Genomic DNA, 20858 nt, shown 5'->3' with positions numbered 1-20858 from the left:
AGCCCAGTGGCCAAGATCATCCAGCGTTTTAAAAGAGCAGGGTCCACTCAGAACAGACCTCGAGTTGGTCGTCCAAAGAAGCTGAGTGCACGTGCTCAGCGTCACATCCAACTGCTGTCTTTGAAAGATAGGTGCAGGAGTGCTGTCAGCATTGCTGCAGAGATTGAAAAGGTGGGCGGTCAGCCTGTCAGTGCTCAGACCATACGCCGCACACTACATCAAATTGGTCTGCATGGCTGTCACCCCAGAAGGAAGCCTCTTCTGAAGTCTCTACACAAGAAAGCCCGCAAACAGTTTGCTGAAGACATGTCAACAAAGGACATGGATTACTGGAACCATGTCCTATGGTCTGATGAGACCAAGATTAATTTGTTTGGTTCAGATGGTCTCAAGCATGTGTGGCGGCAATCAGGTGAGAAGTACAAAGATAAGTGTGTCATGCCTACAGTCAAGCATGGTGGTGGGAATGCCATGGTCTGGGGCTGCATGAGTGCAGCAGGTGTTGGGGAGTTACATTTCATTGAGGGACACATGAACTCCAATATGTACTGTGAAATACTGAAGCAGAGCATGATCCCCTCCCTCCGGAAACTGGGTCGCAGGGCAGTGTTCCAGCATGATAATGACCCCAAACACACCTCTAAGACGACCACTGCTTTATTGAAGAGGCTGAGGGTAAAGGTGATGGACTGGCCAAGCATGTCTCCAGACCTAAACCCAATAGAACATCTTTGGGGCATCCTCAAGCGGAAGGTGGAGGAGCGCAAAGTCTCGAATATCCGCCAGCTCCGTGATGTCGTCATGGAGGAGTGGAAAAGCATTCCAGTGGCAACCTGTGAAGCTCTGGTAAACTCCATGCCCAGGAGAGTTAAGGCAGTTCTGGGAAATAATGGTGGCCACACAAAATATTGACACTTCAGGAACTTTCACTAAGGGGTGTACTCACTTTTGTTGCCGGTGGTTTAGACATTAATGGCTGTATATTGAGTTATTTTGAGGGAAGAATAAATTTACACTGTTATATAAGCTGCACACAGACTACTTTTCATTGTGTCAAAGTGTCATTTTGTCAGTGTTGTCCCATGAAAAGATATACTTAAATATCTGCAGAAATGTGAGGGGTGTACTAACTTTTGTGATACACTGTACATTTAAATTTGTCCAAAGGTTTTAAACTATGGCTAGCATTACTGAAACAACCACAAGGTGTTATAGCAATCAAATGATAGTTGTCCCACTATTGAGTTTTTTTTTACATATAGTTTTTCTAATTACTAAATAATTCTTTAGCAAGATCAGAGGCTTGGTCCCCATTGAGTGAACTTTTTAAGTGACTATATTTTCTACTAAGCTATAGGTAGTTTTATTACCTTTTAACAGGTCCAAAGCCATCTTTAACAGTCCTTCTGAGGATGACCTGGGAATTTACTCCTGTGTTGTCACCCACACTGATGGAGTCTCTGCAAGCTATATCCTCACTGAAGAGGGTATGATTACATGCATTGTCATTATTATTTGCATATAAAAACCTATTATAAGTTATAATGCTTTAAGTAATAATATACAGTAGTGTGTTACATGAAATGAAGAAACAGTACAGAACGATTTTCATTTCATTTTCATCAGCCACTTAAGGCATTAGAATATAGGTTTAAAGATTTCCATTCTTTTTTGTGTAACATTGTTAGGAAGCAATAATGTGTATATTTATTTACAAATATGTCACCATATACACTGATCAGCCATAACATTAAAACCACCTTTTTGTTCCTACACTCCACTTACCATATAGAAGCACTTTGTAGTTCTACAATTACTGGCTGTAGTCCATCTGTTTTTCTACAATGGTCAGGACCCCCACAGGACCACCACAGAGCAGGTATTATTTAGGTGGTGGATCATTCTCAGCACTGCAGTGACAATGACATGGTGGTGGTGTGTTAGTGTGTGTTGTGCTGGTATGAGTGGATCAGACACAGCAGCGCTGATGGAGTTTGTAAATACCGTGTCCACTCACTGTCCACTCTATTAGACACTCCCACCTAGTTGGTTCACCTTGTAGATGTAAAGTCAGAGAAGATTGCTCATCTATTGCTGGACTATTGGTGAACTATTCTCAGTCCAGCAGTGACAGTGAGGTGTTTAAAAACTCCATCAGCACTGCTGTGTCTGATCCACTCACACCAGCACAACACACACTAACACACCACCACCATCAGTGTCACTGCAGTGCTAAGAATGATCCACCACCCAAATAATACCTACTTTGTAGTGGTCCTGTGGGGGTCCTGACCATTGAAGAACAGGGTGAAAGCAGGTTAAAAAAAAGCATGCAGAGGAACAGATGGACTGCAGTCAGTAATTGTAGAACTACAAAGTGCTCCTATATGGTAAGTTGGAGCTGATAAAATGGACAGTAAGTGTAGAAACAATGAGGTGGATTTAATGTTATGACTAATCGGTGTAATGTTTTTATCATGTTAAAACTTTTACTTGGCCAAAAAGCCATCTATGGCAAGTTATTGTGACATGACAATAAAGACTCTTGGCACATTTGTAATATTTGACATGTATAAAACAGAGTTTCCACACCATTCTTTCTTTGAGTGTCTTTTTATAAGACTTTTTTTACAAAAGTGATTTTGTACTGTTTTGATTTGACAGGACTAAAGGACCTGCTGAAGATCAGCCATGAGCACAAATTCCCTGGTGAGTACTGAAATTCATTCCATTACAACACAAATAAAGACCACATTACTCCACATTACTTTCCTAACAATAAATACTGTAATATGTGTATGTGTGAAGCAACCACTAACGTAAATGGGACTGTTATATCCGTACTTACATAAATGTACAGATCCTATTTACTTTACAACATGCTTTGCCAACCCCAACACCACCTAAAAAACAGCCATAATGTCTATGTAAGTACAGTTTCTCAAATCATTACAAGTGATTTGGGATTCACTGGTGACCATAAATTCAAACTCACTTACGATGTTGATTCCTTGCCTCTTATTTTTTCCAGTTATTCCTTTGAAGTCAGAGCTGGCTGTGGAGCTTTTGGAGAAAGGTAGGGTTCGATTTTGGCTGCAGGCTGAGAAGATTTCTGCAAACGGCAAAGTTGAATATGTCTTTAATGACAACATGATTTCTCAGGGAGAGGTGAGCGTGATACACACACATTGTACAAGGGAATGTGATTGTACAAGAAAAATGAGGCATGAATGTATCTATCTATCTATCTATCTATCTATCTATCTATCTATCTATCTATCTATCTATCTATCTATCTATCTATCTATCTATCTATCTATCTATCTATCTATCTATCTATCTATCTATCTATCTATCTATCTAATCTATCTACAGGGGTTGGACAAAATAACTGAAACACCTGTCATTTTAGTGTGGGAGGTTTCATGGCTAAATTGGACCAGTCTGGTGGCCAATCTTCATTAATTGCACATTGCACCAGTGAGAGCAGAGTGTGAAGGTTCAATTAGCAGGGTAAGAGCACAGTTTTGCTCAAAATATTGCAATGCACACAACATTATGGGTGACATACCAGAGTTCAAAAGAGGACAAATTGTTGGTGCACGTCTTGCTGGCGCATCTGTGACCAAGACAGCAAGTCTTTGTGATGTATCAAGAGCCACGGTATCCAGGGTAATGTCAGCATACCACCAAGAAGGACAAACCACATCCAACAGGATTAACTGTGGACGCAAGAGGAAGCTGTCTGAAAGGGATGTTCGGGTGCTAACCCGGATTGTATCCAAAAAACATAAAACCACGGCTGCCCAAATCACGGCAGAATTAAATGTGCACCTCGACTCTCCTGTTTCCACCAGAACTGTCCGTCGGGAGCTCCACAGGGTCGATATACACGGCCGGGCTGCTATAGCCAAACCTTTGGTCACTCGTGCCAATGCCAAACGTCGGTTTCAATGGTGCAAGGAGCGCAAATCTTGGGCTGTGGACAATGTGAAACATATATTGTTCTCTGATGAGTCCACCTTTACTGTTTTCCACACATCCGGGAGAGTTACGGTGTGGAGAAGCCCCAAAGAAGCGTACCACCCAGACTGTTGCATGCCCAGAGTGAAGCATGGGGGTGGATCAGTGATGGTTTGGGCTGCCATATCATGGCATTCCCTTGGCCCAATACTTGTGCTAGATGGGCACGTCACTGCCAAGGACTACCGAACCATTCTGGAGGACCATGTGCATCCAATGGTTCAAACATTGTATCCTGAAGGCGGTGCCGTGTATCAGGATGACAATGCACCAATACACACAGCAAGACTGGTGAAAGATTGGTTTGATGAACATGAAAGTGAAGTTGAACATCTCCCATGGCCTGCACAGTCACCAGATCTAAATATTATTGAGCCACTTTGGGGTGTTTTGGAGAAGCGAGTCAGGAAACGTTTTCCTCCACCAGCATCACGTAGTGACCTGGCCACTATCCTGCAAGAAGAATGGCTTAAAATCCCTCTGACCACTGTGCAGGACTTGTATATGTCATTTCCAAGACGAATTGACGCTGTATTGGCCGCAAAAGGAGGCCCTACACCATACTAATAAATTATTGTGGTCTAAAACAGGGTGTTTCAGTTTCATTGTCCAACCCCTGTATATCTATTACATCTATATATATATCTATAACTTCAGATAATTGTTGTCTATTTCAGAAATACAAGATGAACTTTGATAAAAATACTGGTGTCATTGAAATGTTTATGGAGTCACTGGAGAAAGTGGATGAAGGAACATTTACTTTCCAACTTCAGGATGGCAAAGCCACCAACCAGTCCAGCCTGGTGCTTATAGGAGACGGTACTATATTAACTGATTTACTGTATACACTATACACTTACACCGATCAGCCATACCATTAAAACCACCTCCTTGTTTCTACACTCACTGTCCATTTTATCAGCTCCACTAACCATATAGGATACAATTACTGACTGTAGTCCATCTGTTACTCTGCATGCTTTGTTGGCCCCCTTTCATGCTGTTCTTCAATGGTCAGGACCCCCACAGGACCACCACAGAGTAGGTATTATGTGGGTGGTGGATCATTCTCAGCACTGCAGTGACACTGACATGATGGTGGTGTGTGAGTGTGTGTTGTGCTTGTATGAGTGGATAGGACACAGCAGTGCTGATGGAGTTTTTAAACACCTCACTGTCACTGCTGGACTGAGAATAGTCTACCAACCAAAAATATATCCAGCCAACAGTGCCCCATGAGCAGTGTCCTGTGACCACTGATGAAGGTCTAGAAGATGACCAACTCCAACAGCAGCAATAGATTAGTGATCGTCTCTGACTTTACATCTACAAGGTGGACCAACTAGATAGGAGTGTCTAATAGAGTGGACAGTGAGTGGACACGGTATTTAAAAACTCCTGTCTGATTCACTCATACCAGCACAACACATTAACACACCACCACCATGTCAGTGTCACTGCAGTGCTGAGAATGATCCACCACCTAAATAATACCTGCTCTGTGGTGGTTCTGTGGGGGTCCTGACCATTGAAGAACAGGGTGAAATAGATGGACTACAGTCAGTAATTGTAGAACTACAAAGTGCTTCTATATGGTAAGTGGAGCTGATAAAATGAACAGTTAGTGTAGAAACAAGGAGGTGGTTTTAATGATATGGCTGATCAGTGTATATATACACTTAATGCATATGTTTAGGCAAATATGGTACTGAAAATCACACACAATTTAATATGATGATTTTTTTTTGTCTCTACAGCATTTAAACAGTTGCAGAAAGAATCTGAGTTCCAGAAAAAAGAATGGCACAGGAAACAAGGTTAGGGTTTAACATAATTTATTTGTTGTTATTTGTATATGTGTGTATTTGTATGTTGATTTAAACACTGGTGATTTTTTTATAGGTCCCCACTTTGTAGAGTATCTTGGTTATGAGGTCACACCTGAGTGCACTGTAAAACTGAATTGCAAGGTGAGCTTATAATTTACTTTAGTTTTATTTCATTTCTTTTCATTATAATTACTCTACTGTGATTATATATCGTATGTTTGTGTTTCAAGGTTGGTAACATGAAGAAGGAATCTATGGCAATATGGTATAAAGATGGAAGAGAGATTAAGGCTGATGAGAAACTGAATTTCTCTGAGGGAGTGCTGACACTGGAAATTGCCCAGGTAAGAAACAATAACAATTGGTTAAGGTACTGGACTAGTAATCAGAAGGATGCTGGTTCAAGCCACACCATTGCCAGGTTGTTGCTTTTGGGCCCTTGAGCAAGGCCCTTAACCCTCAATTGCTCAGACTGTATACTGTAACTGTAATGTAAGTCGCTTTGGATAAGAGCGTCTGCTAAATGCCGAAAATGTAAATTGTAAATGTAAATAAACCATGGCATATTGTTCTCCTTCATTTTATAAAGGAGATTAATTTAGAGAACTGATGTTCTTTAACTTTACTGTACTGAGGTTGAATTATAGTGAACTCTGTGTAGAGTTGGTCATTGTTTATTATTCCAGTGGTAATAAAAGACTAAACATAGCTTAGAAACAAAGTTATCTTTATCCTAATTAAAAACAGCAAGATTTAAAAATAGACATACATATTCCAATCAGAAGCAATCCCATTATAGAAGGGTACACTTAGGCAAAAAGGTGTACCCAACAACCCGCTGTATAATTTTTAAGACAGTGACCACAAGTAAAAAGTGAACCAGGGTCTTCAAATTCTACTAGCTATGCCACTGTGTGGCTGTTTATTTAAGAAAGTATTTTAATATGTTTGTATTGCGCACTGAATATACAGCATATATTTGTGTGTGAATGGTTTGTAGATTTGGTTTGGGATAGTGGTAGCCTAGTGGGTAGGGCTTTGGGCTATTAACCGGAAGATTGGCGGTTCAAATCCAGGCTCTGCTATGCAGCCACTGTTGGGTCCTTGAGCAAGGCCCTGAACTCTGTCTGCTCCAGGGGCGCCGTAAGGTGGCTGACCCTGCGCTCTGACCCCAGCTTCCAACACCAGCTGGGATATGCAAAAAAAGAATTTCATTGTACTGTACATCTGTATATGTATATATGACAAATAAAGTATATCTTCTTCTATCGCTTCTTCTAGATCTCTAAGAAGGATGCTGGCGTATATGAGGTGGTCGTGAAAGATGACAGAGGCCAAGACAAATCCACACTTAACCTGACTGACCAAGGTAACTTGCTTCTTCTTTGAATGACTATATGCCAGGGGTCTTTCAATCTGGTCACTGATATCAGACCTGTTTCTTAATATTGTAATCACCAGAGGGGTTTCCAAAAGGTAAAGAAAATTAGGGCTTAAACGCTAGCTGCAGTTAATAACATATAATTTGATGCATTTTTTTTCTATCATCCTGTCTAATACATATGTAATATTATTTGTTTAGTAGTAATATATTTGATTTTACATCTCTATTGCTTGCACACACACATTGCTGATGTTTTTACTTCTTGATCAACTTTTGTCTGTTTCTCCTTGTTAAAAGAAATGTCACAACCATTACAACATCTCCTTATCCAAATCAATTTCAGTACATGGAATTAATTTAAAGTTCTTCATTCTTTATATCTTTAACTGGAAAAGGAAAACTTTGGAAAGTGATGTTAATACATGTAGAGACACTACAGCCAACACAGACTGAACTTCAGTAACACACAAAACAACAACAAAAATTTTGTGCCTTTGTCCACTCCATCTTGCGGCAGGAAGCATAAATCAGTCAGCCATAGCCCCAAACAACTACATATACCAGTAACTGTAAACTGCACCTGAGTGTGGGGCTATCTAAGGAAAGCCCCATAATCAGTGCAGTGCTGAGTTATCAATGCCATCACCATTAGGGACTCTCACCCTCTGCTTCTCATGAACTTGGCTTTTAAAAGTCATTAAACTTTGGCAGTTTGGATGAGTAAAAGGCAGCTTTCACCACCCCCTTGGGCTACTATGAGTACAGGGTGTTGCCCTTTGGGTTCATAAATGACCCTGCTGTCTTTCATTGGTTCATCAGTAAGGTACTTCAGAAAGCACTGGGGCACTACATGTTTAACATCTTGATTTACAGTAAGGTAAGGGATGAAAACATAGCTCATGTCTCATGTCTCTGGATAGTATCCTATAAGTCGAGCTTGAAAAATGTCAGTTTCACACAAGCTCTGTTACTTTTTTGGCTTTGTGGATTCTACGGGGTTGCTTGCAGATGGATTCAGCCAAGACTATCACAGAATGGCCACATCCCACTTTGGTCTGGTTGGTCCAGCTTCATGAACTCTGCACACTTCTTCCAGTGTTTCATCTGCCATTTTAGTACCATTGTGGTGTCCCTGACCCATGACGCTGATCCAAAAATCTTCAGGTAGCTTCAGATGGCCCATGAGGCCTTTAAAGAAATAACAGACACCTTAAAAATGCCCCAGTGTGTGAAATACCCAGGATTCCTTTGATCATAGAGGTCAATGCCTCTAATATAGAGGTCAGGCCATTGCTGGTCCCACCGCGCAAGGCCCAATAACAGACAATACCCCTTTTATCTTTCATCGACCGTCTCCATCCAAAAGAAACTATGATTTTGGTAACAGAGAGCTATAAGCAGTTAAGCTGGCTACAAATACCAGGAGTCATTATTCATGCTCAGTTGGTAAGGTACTTGGCCGGTGTGCATTCCCTCTTGCGATTCATTTGAAGAGATATCTCTATTTGTAGATATAGCCTTCCTAAGCATTAGTAAACAGGGCTCCTTATTTTTTCCTGTTGGATTAACTGTGTATGAGAGAAGCATTGGGACTTCAACCGTGTGTCAGTCGGCCAAATAGCTGGTTAGCTGACTGTGTTCACGGTTCCACATAGCACTCTCTCCAATTAGCTGTATTTAGTTTAGCAAGTGAATCTAGATGTAGAGAAGAGTTGACTCTTTGACTCCTTCCCCTCACTAAAGCAAACAGTGAGCTTGGGGTAGACTGTAGAGTCTGAGGCTTACCCCTCTAGAACTAGAGATTTAAAGTCAGCCAATCAACACTCTTTCCCTGTGGTTCTCAGTCATTCTAATATAAAAAAACTAACCAGTATATTCTTTTGTTCATTTTTCCAGGCTTCAAGGACCTGATGAATCAAGTATTTAGTGTTATTGGTAAGACAATGTGTTTATTCTTTATGGATTTACGATTAAGTGGTAGTGCTATTAACGGCACTAATAATTTTTGTCTGTTATGTATTTCATTGCTTGAAATATGTTTGGAACATACAAAAAACACTCAAATAGTGTGTAGTCAGAATCAGTAATGAACCAATTGCTTGTTTATTCCTGTATACACACATATGGAAATATGTTATAATTATCCAGTTAGTCCTTCAGCAAATTTTTTCTATACTACATCTTAAAATGTATAAGACATTTTTTTTATCATTTAATTTATTTGGATATTTTATTTGAGTAATCACATTGGTCAGTAAGTAGAAACTGTCAGTCCTTAGGCCTTAATGCATTCCATTAAGTAGAAAATCAAATAAGGAAATTATTAAATGTCACAGTGGCCCAGCAGGTAGTGATGGTGCCTTAGCTCTCCAAAGTATTACCCTCAGCACCTCTTACAGTCTAAGTGGAAATTATTTGTGTTTATGTAGTTGTTTCCTGTGTAATTTGTTTACCTCCAGCCTGCCAAATGTTAGTTAGTATGTGGTTTGCTTCTAGCTGTAATTGTATGATGCCCTGTAGTGGACTGGCAATCTATTCATTCAATTTGTCCCTTATAGCCCCCAGCCAAAATTACTTTTATTTTAATTAGTAGATTTAGTAGATACTGAATATGAATGTTCCCACCATGAATGTTTTACAGAAACTGAAAAAAGGTAAAAGTGTATAACATTAGGAAATAGTAGCAAATATTTTTTTAAAGGTAATCCAGAAATGATAATGAATAGGTGTTTTTTTTATTATTTTAATACTGAGCCTAGTTAAACAAGGGAAGGAGACAACACAAGGGCAGATTAACATATAAGCACTATTAACATCACTGCAATACATGTTAATCAGCCCTAAAAATCAAGTACATTAATGTACACTGTTTGCTTAATAAAATTTGAACTCTTAATTTTTTTTTATTTCATTTTAAATATTTGTTAAATATACATATATTAAAACTTGTGTATATTTATATATATTACATATAAACTTGCATATACATGTTAGACTGTTTTTTGAAAGTGTATTTAAGTGTTAAAATATTTTTCATTTCATGTTTCTCTTATCATTGTAGATTTCTAAACTGCCATGTCATTTTAACAATCAATCTTTGCTTCACTCTTATCATTAATTAAATATACAGTAGTCACAGTGTAAATACTCAGGCTAGTTGGATACACCTGGAATCCTAATTGAAATTTTGTTCAATTTATTTAAAAGAATCCAGATGTTTGCTGCTCAGGTGGCGCAGCGGTAAAAACACATACTGGAACACCAGAGCTGGGTTCTCGAATACATCGTATCGAGTCTTAGCTCTGCCTACTGGCTGGGCTGAGCTGCTACATGAACAACGATTGGCCTGTTGTTCAGATAGGGGTGGGATATTAAAAGCTGGATAGGGACTCTCTAATAACTAATGCAGTTACGACCTCTGCTGGCTGATTGATGGCACCTGCACAGAGATGGGAAAAGAGTGCTGTCAGGGTGTGTCTTTGTGTGATTTGTTCTCCTCAATCAGAGCGGAGATCGGCATTGGTGGAGAGGAAGCATGACGCAATCATAAAGAAAACAAAAAAAAAGAATCCAGATGTTTTGGTTTAAATGAAATGTTTGCTTTTGTGCTATATTGCTTTACTTGAACAGTGACATCAATCAACAATTAAAAATGTTTTAAAGTACTGGGCTGTGTTTTTTGGCAGCTAACTCCTCCACTGCTCTGAAGATCCAGAGCACTGAGGAGGGCATCCGCCTCTACACATTTGTCAGCTATTACAACGATGAACTGCTTGTCACCTGGCAACACAAGTATGTGCATGATTGCATTATAAAATTCCAGCCAAAATACAAAATGCCTATATAAACGTCTGTACAAAGTACCCTGTCTGACATGTAAACTGACCTAATTCATGTAGTAAATTTTAAGAGCGTGTAAATGAGCAGACTTTTTTGTTTAGGGATGCTGCTATTGCCTTCTCTGATCGTATTAAGAGTGGTGTGGTGGGTGAACAGCTGTGGCTGCAGATCTCTGAACCAACAGAAAAAGACAAGGGCAAGTACGCCATTGAGTTCTCTGATGGAAAAGGAGGATTGAAGAGAACAATTGAGCTAGCTGGTCAAGGTAACCATAAGGGGTTTTTTTCATACACATTATGGATGATCAGCTAGTCAACCTCAGTACTAATGGTTACAACATGTTTTGTTTTTATATTTTCAGCATATGATGATGCCTATGCAGAATTTCAAAGACTCAAGTAAGTCTCAGAAAGCGTAAGATAAGATAAGATGCCACGCATTTTATAATTTGCTGTCTTACATGCTTCCCTTACCTAAACATAAAATGACAAGAAAATCATGTTGAATGATGGTTCTAAAAAAGTTGGGGTGTGACCTAACAAAAAATACATGCAATTTTAGAGTAAATATGTAATATATATGCAATTTCTTGTTCATGATATGATGATTATTGCCTTTAACATTTTCTGTTGTTTTCCCACAGAGCGGCAGCCATTGCAGAAAGAAGTGAGTAACTGCAGACATATGTGCGCACACACACACACACACACTCACACACACACACACACACACATTTAAAGTCCAAGCTAATTTTTATAATGTTACTTTGCATTACCAGATCGTGCTCGTGTGGCCGGAGGACTGCCTGATGTGGTGACCATCCAAGAGGGCAAGGTATGAACTAATCCAGCTAAATCCAAGTGTATCACCTACACAACCAGCAGAACAACATAATCACTAATATTGGCAAATTCAAAAACTATGTGTGTTTAATCAGTGTTGGATGACAACATGCATGTACTTAAATATAAGACTTTCTAGTTGCCCTTAACCTTGCTGGCCCTTAACTGTAAATTGCTTTATATAAAAGCACCTGCAAAATGTGTTTGGGCACAATGGGTATATAGAGTAAATTATGTAATCTTTAAACACAAAGATTAAATATTTTAATGATTTTTCCCAAACTGATTTAAATAAGTTATACAGGGCACTGTAACCAAAGAGCAATGAGAAAATGAAATTACAACATATTTCGTGTGGGACAAAGGGTAGTTATTAATTCGGTGATTTATAATCAGGAGGTCAGGATAACTATATGAACCTTTCATTTAAATTCTGTCTTGTATTTGCATCTAATAGTCCCACTGTTGGTTTGTATTGTATGCTTAATCTATATGCTTAATCCTGAGTTTTACCTTTAAGCCCTGTGTATTATTATTATTATTATTATTATTATTATTATTATTATTATTATTATTATTATTATTATTATTATTATTATTATTATTATTATTATTATTATATTTTTTTTATCACAGGCTTTGAATCTGACATGTAACATCTCTGGAGATCCAGTGCCTGAGGTGACTTGGCTGAAGAATGAGAGAGAAATGGTGTCTGATGACCACTACATCCTTAAATTCGACTCTGGCAAGTTTGCCAGCTTCACCATCAGCAAAGTGAACTCAAACGACTCCGGAAAGTACAGCATCCTTGTAAAGAACAAGTACGGTACAGAGAGTGGCGAGTTTACCGTAAGTGTCTTTATGCCTGATGAAATGCCCGTCAAGAAAAAGTAGAAACCAACAAACACATATGGATAAAAAGTAAATATGTATAAATGTTGAGAAGCAGATAATATGTTCCTTTTTAAACGTGTAGATTTGGGCATTAGATATCTAACATTACTGTTATCCATACAAAATCTCTCAATTACAGCAATAATTTAAATTGAAAAGAAAATACAGAATGGTGCTTAGGTTAAAAATGACAATCTTGGTCCAGTTTTTTTGTCAAACCACCACAGTAATTGTCCTCATCTTACATTGTATTAGTAGCATTAGCATAAAAAATTATAAATAATGTCCTATAATAGAGGTTTCCAAACTTGACTTTGATAATCAGCAGCTGGCTTTGTCAGTTTTGCTCCATTTCCCAACACACTCATTCTCCACAGCTAATTACTATGAATCAGATACAAAATGTGGTCTGCTTAAACGTTTTTATAAATTAAATTGGGAAAATTAAATTGACATATTGAAAGATATACTGTACTTTTAGTTTTCAACCTAATCTCTATACGTCACATGTGTTGCACACAATCCAGTAACATAATCCAGACTTTTGGGATGTTTTTGGGAGAAAAGAATGGAAACCAGTGTGTTTGAAACACATATGAATTCTTTGAGTGCTCAACTGACACAGTTGTCCGTGTCTGAGGGAGAGAAGGCCGAATGGTGCCTTTTCTGGCATTAAGGTGCTGGAAAGCATACAGAAAGCATAGCTAATTTCGGTGTCAGAGGAGACATGTGCTAGCCTGCAGCCCTCCTCGGCCACCAGAATTGCTGTGCAAGAGACAGAGATTGCCAGATTGCATGTACAATTGGATATATGCAATTAGGGACAATGCAATTAAAAAAGTAATTACAGCCTATACAGGTTTTCCTGGTATTCTCAGTACAGGGGCATATTTAAATTATAGTTAGTGGTATTAATTAAAATTAGGCTGAATAATGCTGCAGTATTTCTTTCACTTTTCTCTAAGCGTCTGTAATTTTATTTGTTGTGTGGTATAACTCCAGATTAGAGCGGCACTTTAGTTTTAGCCTTTATCATGCTGTAATTGTGTGTTAAGTGTGCGTGTGTATATTGTGGCATTTTTGTCAAAGAACTGCAGCACTGATGCCTGCATAAACAATTTAAAGCATTGACCTATAGGGATATGTGTTCCAAATATTTATATTTTAATTTAATTTAATAGGTCATTACATGCATGTAAAATCTGGCATCACATCCTTTTCCATCATGACCTGTGTTCAGAGCACTCCACCTTTTTATGTTGCATAGGATTTAGCACCACGCCCCAGGCACTGTGTAAAAAAACTGTGACATCACTGTGTTAAAGCTTTGGCAACATTTCTCATGTCACTTTAAGATGATGAAGTCTCTGTTTCTGTCCTGTTGCAATAAAATGAGCACATATCCCCTCACCTCCCTCTCTGTGTGGTTTCAATGTGTCTTTCCCATTCACTCTGTGCTTTTTACTTCTGCAACTCACTCACTGGCAGCGATGCTCTCCTGAATACCAGAGTTCACTGTCACTATCAGTTCTACACACACAGACTCACTTTACTGACAGACTTGCTGGCTCACTCACTCACTTCACTCTAACTCCCACTCAGACATGAAAACACACAGAACTGGTAATAAAATCAATTATTACGAGCTATGCTCTTTTATTAATTTTATATACAACCCCAAATCAGAAAATGTTGGGACAGTATGGAAAATGCAAAAATAAAATAAAAATGTAGTGTTCCTTACATTTACTTTGACTTTTATTTGATTGCAGACAGTTTAAACCCAATATACTGTTAATATACCTCCATTTCTGCATTTCAGGCCTGTAACACATTCCAAAAAAAGTTGGGACGGGGGCAATTTAGGTGGTAATAAGGTGAAAAAACTAAATAATGATGTAATTCCAAACAGGTGATGTCAACAGGTGATTGTAATCATGGTTTGGTACAAAATCAGCATCCAGGAAAGGCTGAGTCTTTGATGAGCAAAGATGATCAAAGGATCTCCAGTTAAATATTGAAATATTGAAATGTTTAAAAACAATGTACCTCAAAGAAAGATTGGAAGGGATTTGCATATTTCTCCTTCTACAGTGCATAATATCATTAAACGATTAAAGGAATTGGGAGGAATTTCAGTGCGTAAAGGCCAAGGGCGCAAGCTTAAGCTGAACGCCCGTGATCTTCCATCCCTCAGTCGGCACTGCATCCAGAACCACCACTCAACAATAGCTGAAGAATGAGACAAAATAAAACCTGAAACACTAAATCACTTGGTATCCTTGGGGCAGAAACATCTGGTGTGGTGAAAAGAAATAGCAACAATACAAAGTGGTAAATGCATTACAGTCTCATCTGTTGCAGGCCTGAAATGCAGGAATGGATGTTTATTAATAAATGAAATGATGCTGACCAGACAAAACATGAAATATCTCAGGTTCTGCTTCCTGTCTGCAATGAAATAAAAGCCAATATAAATGTAAGAAGCTCTGTGTTTTTATTATTATTTGCATTTTTCATGCTGTCACAATTTTGTTTCTGTTTTGGGGATGTATTATAGGTATAGTGTAGGTTAGTGTAATTATTCAACCAGTTTTAATTTTGTTACTTAATATACTAACCTTATTTCAGAAAAAGTTTGCACATTGTGTGCAGTCAACAGAAGAATCTGTGATTGGTAAATTCTCTTGAATCTTTATTGAACTGATGAAAGTGGAAAGTGGATTTCCATTTAGAATTTGATGCCTTAAACACACTCCAAAAATTGGAGGGAATCATGATAAAGTATAAGAAGGATCCACCAAAAATCAGTCTTTACAAGCAATGATGGGTCATGGCTCACCATTTTGTGCCAAACTTTAGGAGAGAATTGTCAATCAGTTTAAAAAGAACATTTCTCAATGCAAGATTGCAAATTATTAAGTCTTTAAGCATCTACTGTTATAATATTGTGAAATATAACACGGATGTCAAGTTCTATGTGCCAGAGATGAGAAGGACCATCCAGACTGTTATCAACAAAAGGTGTGAAAGCCAAAATCTGTCATGGCATGATGATGCACCAGTGCCCACAGCATGGGTGACTTGCATATGTGTGTAGGTACTCTTGATGTTAAGGCATATATTGGGATTTAGGATTGTTTCAGCAAGATAATGCCAGATGATGACCATGGACTGTTGAGCAGCTAAAGTCTTGTATCAAGCAATGATATGAATAGAAAAAAAATTCCACTTGCAAAACTGCAGCAATTCGTGTCCTCAGTTACCAAACCATTAAAAAAGTCATTAATAAGAAAGGTAATGGAACACATGGCTAAACACACCTCTGTCCCAACTTTCTGTCTGTTGCAGGCATTAAATTCTAAATGTGTTTCTATTTACAAAATACAATGAAGTTTATCAGTAAAAACATTGAAAATCATTCTTTTTACTTTTATCTGCTAAAAACGATTCAAGGAAAGTAACAAATCGCTAATTCTTTTTTCAAAACGTCCCAACTTTTCTGGAAATGGGGTACATTTATTCTTAATAAATGTATACTTATTGTAGCTTAACTTTATACTTATAAATATGAAGAATTGTGGCTGTGTATAGATGGAAAATGTTGCAAAGGCATTTATGGCACGTGTCTGTAATTGTGTAATTATATACTGTACACAATCGTATATACATTAGTACCACCCCCAAAAAATAAGCATGGCCTTGCCTAGTGTTAGTGACAATTGTGCATATCACGATCAGTGATAAATGTAGTTACTTGTAGTACACATGTTAAATGCAGCAGATATGGGCAGCTTAACATGTGACGTCACTGAAAAAGGTAACTTTGATAAGGACCAGAGAACTGTGCTGAAGTATCAAAAGGGTGCTTACAGTCATGGTGAGCACCCAAGACAGTGCCATGAACTGTCGACGCCAAGACAACAGAGCCACCAACCTAGCCGGTGTCCACACAAACACGATTGGCCGTGTTTGAGGGAGGAAAGTGTAACAAGGTGGGTCATGCATTGCTACTGAAGTGCAAGATGAAGCCCCACACCGGAAGAATGAAGATAAAGCCACTAACAGAAAATGGAACAGTCGCAAATCAATTAGGTGGCCAAAATAACAGAAAGAGGGAAATAGAACCAAGATAGCACAGAACTCAGAACACCCCAAACCCACCAACTGGCGGTGCCCACACATAACATGGCAGGTGGCCAAAATAACAGAAACAAGGTAAGCAATAAAAGACAAAAGAGCTGGCAAATCTGAGAGGTAGAAACCCTGATACATAGAAAAAACTTCGACCTGGAGCAAATTAAAGCACAAGTGATTGTCAATTAAGAGAAACAGTTACATCAGTCATCTGCTCCTCTTTGGCTCTTCTGCCGACCAATTGGCATTGCAGCTACTTTAGCTGGTCCAAGCAAAACTGTTCTGGGTGCCTGCGCAAAGTGGTGGGTGGGAAGGAGGTGGGTTGTGAATAGATGGAGCATAGCATGGCTTTCCATATGTGATACAACAGTGCATAAAAAACAACATTGGCAGGTAATAAGAAGTGGCCGCAGATTGGACATGGGTCGAAGAGGGCGTGTGGTAAGCCAGCTTCCCTTGATCAGATCAGAGGTATGCAAGCGGCAGCGGATTCTGTTTTCTCTAAGATCTTGTGGACAGCCTGGCATGTGTGTTAGTACAAAATAAATTGATATACCTGCAGGTAATGTCACACTACCAGATACCACAGTACTTCAGATGTCTTGTGGAGTCCATATTTGGTGGGTCAGGGCTGTTTTAACAACATATTGGCCCATCAGTGTATATCTTTAAAATAATGGCTCCTTAGTTAAATTTTAAGAATTTTGAAACTGCAGATTTGTTAGTGACTCTCAAAGCCTTTAAAAATTGCTGCACAATGCTTCAAAAAGCCATAAACAAAAAAACAAAAACAGTGGTTAAATACATGTTTATGCATTGTATATTTTGAAAGATTCATAAAGTATTGCACACTTTATTGTGCTGTGATTTTGAATGGTCTTTATTTCCAATTCCATCCATCTTTACTTAATATCCCATAATGACAAAGTGAATATGATACATGTAAGAAAGGTTTTCGTCAGGGTGGAAAGACAGAACCCTTAGATATACTATATCTATAAAAAGCTATAAACTTTCTGTGCAGAGAAGGGAGAACCTGTTGGACCAATTATCTTTGCAGCACAGCATCAATCAAGATATGGTATATGCAACTGTTAAGCAAAAGGCATATAAAAGAATATGAAATTACTCTGGTAACGTGATTAAAAAAAGTCTATGATCTTATGAGGAAAAAATGTAACTTTTTGGGCAGAAAGGACTATGTTTGGCAAAACGTCCCCACTTGACACAAAGCTAATACCATCGCTATGGTGCAACAAGGTGGTGCCAGCATCATTCAATGGTGATTCAGCCAAATAAAGAAAACGTCCTCTAGAGCATACTCTTTCATAAGACAATGACCTTGGCCTAAGTGGAGACTGATGGCAGTTATATCTATTCAAAAACAAAAATCTTAATTAGTCTACTAAATGTCAAGTGGTCTAAATACTTCTCTAAATACTACTCTAAATCAATTAAATATTTGAAGCAATAACATAGGTATTTAAAGCCATGTGTCTTAGGGCTTGCTTGGGTCTAATATATCACACACAAAAATTGGAGTTTGCTCTGATATGCACTATTAAAGCTGGGCGGTACCTGAATCACCTGGGTTAATGATTCAAATCTTTGTACTGAATCAGGAATCACGAGTCCGAAATTTCAATTAACCAGGATCCTATGAGGCCTCTGACTGGCTGCCGCTAAGTACACAAGGCGGGTGATCAGGCTCACCGAAACACCGCGGACTCGATTTGGCTAAACCGACTTTACTCCAGTCCGTGAATCTAAGCAATAAGTTAAATATTCCAATAAACAAGCAGTTAAACACACTGGTGTTCGTTATGTGGCTGCACATGCTATTATTATTATCATCAGTAGTAGAGGTATAGATTAGTAATGCAGCATATTTTCTTGTAAGCAAAACAACAACAAAATATAGTTACATTATTATTAAAATGCAAATGCTTACAGGCTACTTTAGTACTGTACCACTTAAGGAGTATCATAGCCCCCATGATAATTTTAAACCCTTGACCCATTAATATACCCATCTGATTAACAGGTGAGTCCACCCCCCTCTCCCGCATGATCAAGATTCCACTTAGAAAAAAGTGTCAACTTGTCACTGACAGGAGAAGTGTGAGATGCCAAGAGAATTAAGAGAGAAGGATTTATTTACAGAAGATGAGTGCACAGAAGACAAGTGATATTTGGATGCATTTTCATGCAGTAAATCAGTCGCAATCAGAATGTCAGTACAAGTGACTCAAGTGACTTAACTGACCCAAGTGAACCGGATCACATTACTGAGTGACTCAGATTAACCCGAGTCCATAAAATGAACCGAATTTACCACCACTATGCATCGTCAGCTGTGGGACCTTATATAGGCAGCTGTTGGCAATCCCCAATCATGTCCAATCAATTGAATTTACCACAGGTGGACTCCAATTAAATTGTAGAAACATCTTAAGCAGTATCAGTGAAAACAAACTGCACCTCAGCTCACTTTTGGGTGTCACATCAAAGGGTGTGCACACTTGTGCACATGTAAATGTCTAAAAACCTACTTTCACTTTGTCATTGTGGGTTATTTTGTGTGGAATTTTGTGACAAAAAATAAACTCAATCTATTATACAGTAGAATGAGTCTGTAATGTAATAAAACGTGGAGAGGGTGAAAGGGGGGTGCAGACTTTCCGGCTTGACTGTAGTATTCAACCACTGTTTTTTACTGAATGTGCAGTATATTCAACCTTAATATCTAGTTTATACTTTTCAGTTTACTTTATAGTTTTTATCTTAATCTTAAAGGGTAAGTGAGGCAAAACTCATGCCCTGACAGCTTTACACAGAACGGACCTGAAAAGTCATGTTTGTAACGCTCTACACAGGAAAGCTCACAAAGCGTAAAGTACATGCAAGCTATTGTCATTACTTTTACAGTGAGCTCGACAACTTTAGTTTGTATTTTATACAGTGTGTATTTGACATAATTTATTCTTTTAAATCTATACAATTCAATGTAAGTATAATTCCATTATTACTTAAACAGTATCTATAACAATATACATTAAAAATGTTGGTTTAAAATTCCAGCATAAAACTGCTTCAAAAACATTTAGATACTGATCTGTTAGTTTGGACCTAAAGCATTTCTTAAGTTCATAACAAACGTAGCATTCTTTTTGCATGCTTGTTTATGTCTGTACATGTCTGTACCACTGCTGCAAACCTCTACCCTGGCCGAGGTAGGCCATACCTAAAACACACTCCCTCCGACACGTGCAGTTGCCAACCACTTCTTTTCACCTGCATGAGGCCGGTTCACACAGGGACACATACTGCTCTCCAATATCTCCTCACACAGGGAGTAGTATCACGTAAGGACAGTCACACACTGCTCTCCAATATCCTCTATGCAGACACCATTGACCCTCACTGCTGGCAGATGTTAGCCAAGTCTGCAAGTAAGCGACAAGATGGCCAATAGCAGAGCTGAGATTCTTCGCGAGCCCAAGATCCCAGCATGCCCCACAGAACTATGTTATGAAGTCACCTAATTTGAATATAAATACACCTAATTTTAGTATAAATACACTATTATTCCAAACTGAAAAAATATGGCACAGCTGTGTCTCTGCATTGCGATTGCTGTTCAGAGGAAAAGTTAGAGTTTGACAAACAGCATGCTGGAGACTTGGCATATAAGTGGAAAAGATTCTCTGGTCATATGAAACCAAAATCTAAGGTTCTGGCTTTGCCGCAAAGAGATATGTTTGGTCGAAGCCTACCACTTTTGATCACTCTGAGAACATCATCCCCACAGTAAAGAATGCTGGTTGCAGCATCAGGTTGTGGAAATTGTTATGTTTTTATTAGCAGGGACTGGGAAATTCAGTCAGGATTAAAGGCAAAATA

General features: G+C 38.6%; 1 protein-coding gene across 4 annotated transcripts in view; it reads left to right on the top strand.

Moving 5' to 3' along the window:
• The window catches only part of myom1b (myomesin 1b), a 64313-nt gene extending 50085 nt beyond the window's left edge, over positions 1–14228 (top strand). For all 4 annotated transcript variants that reach the window (XM_062994018.1, XM_062994020.1, XM_062994017.1 and 1 more), the window contains 15 exons: positions 1381–1487; positions 2665–2709; positions 3032–3168; positions 4701–4845; positions 5784–5843; positions 5929–5996; positions 6086–6199; positions 7137–7224; positions 9136–9174; positions 10926–11031; positions 11181–11344; positions 11441–11477; positions 11723–11745; positions 11858–11913; positions 12558–14228. In XM_062994018.1, the coding sequence (XP_062850088.1) occupies positions 1381–1487; positions 2665–2709; positions 3032–3168; positions 4701–4845; positions 5784–5843; positions 5929–5996; positions 6086–6199; positions 7137–7224; positions 9136–9174; positions 10926–11031; positions 11181–11344; positions 11441–11477; positions 11723–11745; positions 11858–11913; positions 12558–12818 (1450 nt within the window). In that variant the 3' untranslated portion in view covers positions 12819–14228. The remainder of the gene's footprint in view (positions 1–1380; positions 1488–2664; positions 2710–3031; positions 3169–4700; positions 4846–5783; positions 5844–5928; positions 5997–6085; positions 6200–7136; positions 7225–9135; positions 9175–10925; positions 11032–11180; positions 11345–11440; positions 11478–11722; positions 11746–11857; positions 11914–12557) is intronic.
• The last annotated feature ends 6630 nt before the right edge of the window (positions 14229–20858 follow it).

The sequence above is a fragment of the Trichomycterus rosablanca genome, chromosome 4 (genome assembly GCF_030014385.1).
Source record: "Trichomycterus rosablanca isolate fTriRos1 chromosome 4, fTriRos1.hap1, whole genome shotgun sequence".
Classification (NCBI taxonomy): Eukaryota; Metazoa; Chordata; class Actinopteri; order Siluriformes; family Trichomycteridae; genus Trichomycterus; species Trichomycterus rosablanca.
This window is presented reverse-complemented; position numbering and strand designations above follow the sequence as displayed.